Source organism: Anopheles darlingi, chromosome 2, assembly GCF_943734745.1.
Source record: "Anopheles darlingi chromosome 2, idAnoDarlMG_H_01, whole genome shotgun sequence".
NCBI classification, from domain to species: Eukaryota; Metazoa; Arthropoda; class Insecta; order Diptera; family Culicidae; genus Anopheles; species Anopheles darlingi.
The window spans coordinates 56,323,467-56,330,868 of NC_064874.1; the positions used below are offsets into that span (position 1 = coordinate 56,323,467).

At 51.5% G+C, this 7,402-nt stretch overlaps 1 protein-coding gene across 1 annotated transcript; it reads left to right on the forward strand.

Annotated features, from left to right (window-relative positions):
• The first annotated feature begins 255 nt into the window (after positions 1–255).
• On the forward strand, positions 256–993 carry LOC125959353 (uncharacterized). Its single transcript, XM_049692174.1, has one exon. It carries the CDS (start codon positions 256–258, stop codon positions 991–993), a length of 738 nt encoding a protein of 245 aa, XP_049548131.1.
• The last annotated feature ends 6,409 nt before the right edge of the window (positions 994–7,402 follow it).

Sequence of the window (7,402 nt, forward strand, 5' to 3'; positions counted from 1 at the left end):
TCTGTCTCGAGTTTTTCCAAGTTTTTCCGTCATTTTTCATCGTCCGTGCCTTGTGTCCCCTTTTAGTTTTTCCCCCAGTTCCCGTTTGTGACGCAGATTGTGCGCGAAAGTCTTGTGCCCGTCATTAGCCGTTCCTCCTTTTCGGCATCATCTACGGTTTGGTGTTTCTGAGTCCTGTTTTTGGCGTCATCAGGACGCGAACCGTGTACTACCCACACTTCATCGCACATACTACTACACACCTTCTCGTTCACCATGGCACACACCTGTCACGCGTGTGCGCGCGAGATCGTTCAACTTCATGAGTTGATCGAATGCGGTGGCTTCTGTAGCGCCGTGTTTCACAAAACCTGCGTCGGTGCACCACCTAAATTGCTTGATGAGATCGCCAAGCACAAACAGCTGTTTTGGGCCTGCACGGCTTGCTCCACCCTCATGAGAAGACCGATTGCCAAGTGGCTGCGTACAGAGGCATTCAATGCTGGTCAGCGGTCGGCGCTTGACCTTGCTGCTGCGGATTTGAAGGAGAGCATCGTGTCTGAACTGAAGTCGAAGCTGATGAGTATGTTCGGTGCCAACAACATTCCTCTGTCGGTGCATCGCGGCCTAGTCGGCGACACCAATAATGTGGTTTCTGGCAACTCGCGACCGTCGTTTGCAGTAGTAGCCTCCCGCCCGCCCACCACCAACTCTACCGATCCATCAGGACTTGACGCGTTTCTAAAAACGCAGCCACTTATCTGCGGCACTGCTGAGCCAACCACCAATTCCATCAAATTAGTGCCGGTCCGCAGCCGTAGGAACTGGTTGTTCAACGAAGTGGGATTGTTGTGGAAACGCGACAATCAACGGTTTCCCGAAACAATGCTTCATGCCATAAAACGGCTAACGCACCTAGAAAACAAACTAAAAGCGGACCCGGCATTGAAGAAATGGGCAATGGAAACCTTCCAGGCGTACGTAACGCACGGAAACTGGAACCAGTGGAGATGATCGCGAATCGCGAGCCACTATACCACCTGCCGCACTTCATTACCATTAATAGGAATAAAAACCCACCGAAACAACCACATCCCTATTTGGTATCCTCATTCGGTTCAGGGAAGGGCGCTACGCGATCGGTGGAGACATCTAAGAAATGTTCCACCAAGTGCGCATCCGAAAGGAGGACCAAGACGCACAAAGGTTCGTTTGGCGCGACGGAAACCAGAACAGATATCCGGACGTTTATGTAATGCAAGTCATGACGTTTGGCTCTACCTGCTCGCCTAGTTGCGCGCAAGCTGCGAAAAATCACAACGCAGTAAGACTAAAAGAGAAGTACCCCCTGGCTGTTGATCCCATAATAAATCAACACTATGTCGATGACTACGAGGACAGCTTCCACACGCTAGAGGAAGCGAAGAACACCGTTGCGCAAGTCATAAAGGCACACCAGGAGGGAGGATTTTTCATCACTAAGTTCTGCACAAACAGCGAGGAATTACTAAACGTCATTCCGGAGGACAGAAAGGAAAAAGGAAATCTGAGATCACTGGATGATAAGGCCGAAGAATCAGAGAAGATATTGGACGTTTACTGGAACACCAATAGCGACAAGATTGGGTTCCAAGGGACGCTGGATAAACTTCCCCCAGCCGTGAGAACCTTAGCCAGACAGCCTACCAAGCGAGAGGTGCTCTCGTTCGTGATGAGCGTGTTCGACCCCTTGGGCTTAATATCAAACATTACCATTCACGGTAGAATACTAATGCAGGAGCTACACAAGGCACTAAACGAGTGGGACGCACCAATCCCAAATGAGTTGGAAATGAAGTTTCTAGCAAGGAATGGAAATGGAAATTTCTAGCAGGGAATCCAGACGCTCAAGATCTCCGAATCATAAATAGCAAAATGAACGAGCTCATAGAGGAAAACAATAATCAGTACAAATTCAACGAACAGCTAAATAACAGGATAAAACAACTAAGCGCAACTGTCAACAACATGACGGAAAATTATAAAGTGAACCAAATTGCTCTAAACGAAATTGATACGATCGCACTGATTTCAAGCATAGACCTATTAAATATTTCAAACACACTCCTATTAAATATTCAAGAGAGAATATCGTCATCGAAAGAAGGAAAAGCTAGTAGCAAATTACTTTCGATAAATGAAGTAAATTCTATTATGAATTTGTTAAACAAACAAGGATTCAATGTTGAAATCCCCGAAGAAGCGATGTCCTATGTAACATCAAAAATAGCAAGGAACAATAACGCACTTCTCTACATTATAAATGTTCCAATGCTTAGTGGCAAAGAAGCCGATATCTTTAGCAGTAATTAAAGGTCACCCAATGTTTCTGATAAAAATGGGTCACCAACTCTTAAAATAAACGCATTCCGAAAACTACGTACAAGCTAGCAGCATGATAGAAGAGTTCCATGATGATTGCATTCACTCGCTCATTTTTGGCAAGAAAAGTCAATGTATTACTAGAGTCGAGACTACAACAGAGATCAGACATCGACCGCGCTACTGATTTTACATTTCTACTGGCAATTTGGACACCCTTTGGTTTCTCGTGAGCAATGGAGAAACACGCGAATTTCGTTGTGAATCCGAACGGGAACTGCCGGTTTTGCACAAAGGCGGAAGACGAGCGTAGCATGGTACAGTGCGATGATTGCGATCGCTGGTTCCATCACACGTGCGCGGGTCTGAAGCGCTTGCCCGAGCCGCATGAACCGTTTCTGTGCGTGAAATGCACGCTGATCAACGAGCAGCTGAGAAAGGCGGTGGAAGCGAAGTCCGCGCGAAGCGACGTTCCGGACATCGTCGAGCGGCTCGTCGAAGCGCTGAGCGTCCGCGGAAGTCCGACCACCAGGCCAAGCGCGCAACGCTGATGAAGCTCCCGACGTTTGAGGGACGCGCGCGAGATTGGCCGACCTTTAAGCGCACGTTCGAAGAAACGACGCGCCAGGGGCGCTATTCGCCGATCGAGAACCTGCATCACCTGCAGCAAGCTTTGAAGGGGAACACCGAGCGGGTGGTCCGTTCGCTGATGCTAGACGCCGCCAACGTACCGTCCATCATGGAAAGACTCGAGAAGGGTTCCGGTCGCCCCGAGCTCGTGTACGAGGAGTTGCTGAAGGATGTGACACGCGTACGAGTGACGGACCTGACGCGGATTCCTGAGCTGGCCAACGCCGTAGAAAATCTGGTTGTGAATGTGAAAGCGTTGGGCCAGGACGCCTATCTGAACGACCCCCGCGTTTGGTGAAAGAGTTAGTAGAAAAGCTGCCGCTCGCGAATCGGATTAAGTGGGCTGAGGACAACCGTTCGGCCGTGCAACCGCGGAATCTCGACGATCTGAACGAGTGGCTGAAGCCGTTGGCGGAAACCATGCGCATGGTGAAGTCGATACGCGAGGATACGGTGAATCTGCACGACGAAAGCAGAGCCGTGCAAATGACGCGCCGAAAAGTGAGCCCAGCGAGTCCAGCGATCCCCGCGTGCCCAGCGTGTCCGGAGATGCACCGAGTGGAAGAGTGCGAGGATTTCCAGCAAATGAGCGCTTGCGATCGAATCGACATGGCGAAGCGAGAGAGGCTTTGCTTCGGGTGCCTTCGCGCCGCACATGGTGCGGGACTGTCGGTCGGCAAGGGTGTGCGGGCAAGATGGATGCCGAAGGAAGCATCATCCGCTTCTCCACTACCCAGCAGGAGGTGCAGAGCGGATGGAGGAAGAAACCTCGACCGCGGTCCTGTTTCACCACAGCGGGCCGAGGAGAACATTCTATCAAATGGTTCCGGTGACGTTACGGAATGGGCCGATCGAGATGAGCGCTCTCGCGTTCCTTGATTGCGGGTCCTCTCTCACGCTTGTCGACGAGGAGGCGGCTGATCGTCTCGGCCTGGGCAGATATCACGATCCACTGATGATGAAGTGGACCCACGACATCAGCCGCCAGGAAAAGGAAAGTCGCCGGGTGAAAGTGACGGTACAGGACACCGGCGGCCATCCATACGTCCTGAAGGGCGTACGGACGGTGCCAGCTGCTGGCCCAAGGGTTGGACGTGACCGATCGCTATCCCCTGGCGAAGGATGCGATACAACGCCAGCATTACGTTGACGACTATATCGACAGCTTCGCGAGTCTATCGACGGCCAAGGACACGGTGGCACAATTGATGCGTGCTCATGATGAAGGCGGGTTTCGCATCCGAAATATCATACCATATCGAACAGCAAGGAGCTTCTCGCGTCGGTTCCAGAGGACAGGCGGTCGTCCGGTGCGCAGCTGATGCTGGAGGAGCTGGAATTGCAAGCGGCGGTGCTAGGGACCAGGTTGGCGTTGGCAGTGCAGCCGGCACTGGAATCCAGAGCCGGCACCGGAAATATAAGCAGTTCGTGGCCCACCGAGTGAACGAGATCCTGGCGACTACGCGGACGGAGCCGTGGAAGTGGGTGCCCTCAGGAGAGAATCCGGCGAACATAGCCACAAAGGAAGTGTCAAACACAGCGGCATGGTTTGACGGTCCGGCATTCCTCGTGGACAACGAGGACAAGTGGCCGGTGGTGAAGAGCGGATTGACCACGGAAGAGTAAGCCACGGTGGCCGCTCATGACGAATACACTCCCTCCTTCCGCATCGAGGACGAGTACAGCAACTGACAACGGCTAATCCGACATATCGTGGTGCTAAACAAGTTCGTCCGGTTCCTGCGCGAGAGAGCGGGAGGGCCCTCGTTTGAGAAGCGATTTTCGGTGGTCGATTTCGAGGAGGCCCGTCGTGCCATGTACCGGAAAGCTCAGCAGGACGTGTATGCGGAGGACATCGCGGCGATCGAAAGACAAGGTCATGTCGACAAAGGCAGCAGCGTGACCAGCCTCAACCCGTTCCTGGACGACTACGGGGTGATGCGTGCACGAGGGAGGTTGGAGAACGCTGCCACCCTAAGCGGCGACGCGCGGACGCCGATACTGGTTCCTCAGAAGCACAAAATCACCAAGCAGGTCGTCAGGGAGTATCATGAGCGCGGACTGCACCATGGGGACAACGTGGTCGTCGCGGAATGATCCACCAAAGGTTCTGGGTTGTGAACCTGCGGGCTGTGTTGAAAAATGTCAAAAACTGCTGCCAGTGGTGCATCCTGCGAGCGGCCAAGCCCTTCGTGCCGCAGATGGCGCCACTGCCCGGGCACCGCGTTGCTCCGCACCAGCCTCCGTTCACAGCAATATGCGTCGAGAACCGTAGCGAAGAGGTGGGGAGCGCTCTTCATGTGTATGAGCACAAGGGCAGTGGATATCGAGGTGGCAGAAAAGCTGGATGTCGACAGCTTCCTCGTGTGCCTGCGGAATTTCCAGCATCGGCGTGGGAAGGTGCGCCATCTGTACAGCGATAATGGTACGAACTTCGTCGGCGCTGAGGCGGAGCTAAGGCAGCTGGTCGCCGAAGTAAACAGCAAGATGGGAGCGATGGTGGCCGCCGAAATGGAAGTGGAGTGGCACTTCAACCCGCCAGCTGCGCCGCATTTCGGGGGCGTCTGGGAGCGCCAGATTCAGACAGTGAAGAAGGCGCTGCGCGACCGATGCTGGAGGAATGGCGCCGGTCGGAAACCGACGTTCGAGGTGCTGCGCACCACACTAATTAATATCGAATTCCTTCTCAACAGCAGGCCTCTTACCCACCTCCCAGTGACCCACGAAGGGGAGGAAGTGCTGACCCCTTGCTGTTACGAAATCGCGACCACAAGTGAAATTAAGCACAATAATTCTAACGCATTTAGTGAAGGAATCGCACCATGGACAACAGTTACCGTGAAGAAATTAATATGATGAAAGAGGATGCATTAGAGCCACGGAACTACGCAGAGGCAATTAAAAGTGCTGAATCGGCAGCATGGCAAGTCGCGATGCAGGAGGAGATCGAAGCGCTCCAAGAGAACGGAACATGGGAGCTAGTACATTTTCCGGAAGGACGTAAAGCGGTTGGTTGTAAATGGATTTTTAAAAGGACAAAGGATGAACACGGACAAGTGATACGCCATAAGGCAAGACTCGTCGCGTACGCCATAAGGCAAGACAAGAAGATATATCTATGAAACAACCTCCGGGCTTTGATCAACATAATGACATGGTTTTTCCACTTGAAGCGAAGTCTATATGGACTAAAACAGTCTGCAAGATCTTGGAGCACAAAAATCGACGGAATTTTAAAATCAATGAAGTTCAATCAATCAGAAGCAGACTCATGTCTATACATTCAAAACCACGGGGTGAAGCAGACGTACATACTCGTATATGTTGACGATATTAAGGCTCAAGAAGGCCATCAAAAACAGCAAACGGGGGTGCGCGCCTTCGAGAGCTAGCTGATGCCGTCGAGGACAATCCGTACGGGGAGTCGTTTGGCATCGTTAGGAGATGGCTGCGAGGGGGGCCAACCCCGCAGGAGAAGGACCCGGAAGTCTTGCGCAACGTTGTTAGCGAGGTATTCCCGCGTCGACAGACAGCTGTCGACATGGACCCCTACGGAACCTGGCGATGAGATGAGTCTACGGCCAGTCACCAACGACAAGCTGCACAACATCGCGGAGAGGTTGAACCCGAGGAAGGCGCCCGGACCGGATGGTATCCCGAACACAGCCGCCAGGACAGCGCTTCTGGAACATACAGATACCATCAGGAGAGTCCTCCAACATCATCTGGAGAGTGGGGTGTTCCCGGAAGAGTGGAAGAGACAGAGGCTGGTGCTGCTGCCAAAAAAAAGTGAAATGGATCAAAAAATATAGAGGCTCAGGCCTCTATAACTATATAGCGTAAAATATAAAATAGGAAAACTGAATGAACCGATGAATAGGAAAACATTCATTTCGCGAGGAATGAATGAGATAGGTTAAGCGTTAGGTTAGGCTAGCGTAAGTATTTTTTCATGTTCACGAGGTGGTGGAACACTCTGTACTTATAATCGGTCCGTCTTGCAATAAAGACGTATTATTACATATCAAAAGGTCGAAGAATTATCAGGAGCTATGAACATTTTCAGGCAACAAATTTCGGAGCACAGCGAAAAGTTTCAACAGATCGATTCAACGATTCCTGAACTATGAGAATCGACAACGACGGCACGGGCATCAACGACCAGCGATGTGACGGATTTGTTCAGGATCCCCGATCCGATCAAGCTGCTACCTGAGTTCGACGGAAACAGGTGATAAATTTGTACCTGGCTAGACACCGCAGAACAAACGCTACAGCTGTTCCAAGGACAGGTATCAGGTATGCCCAGTACCAAATATATTTCAACGTCATAAAAAATGAAATAACGGGTAGAGCATAAGGTGGAGTTATAATAGGTAAGTGTATAAGTAGTAAGAGTGTAATGGGAAGTATAAGTGTAAATGTAAGATAA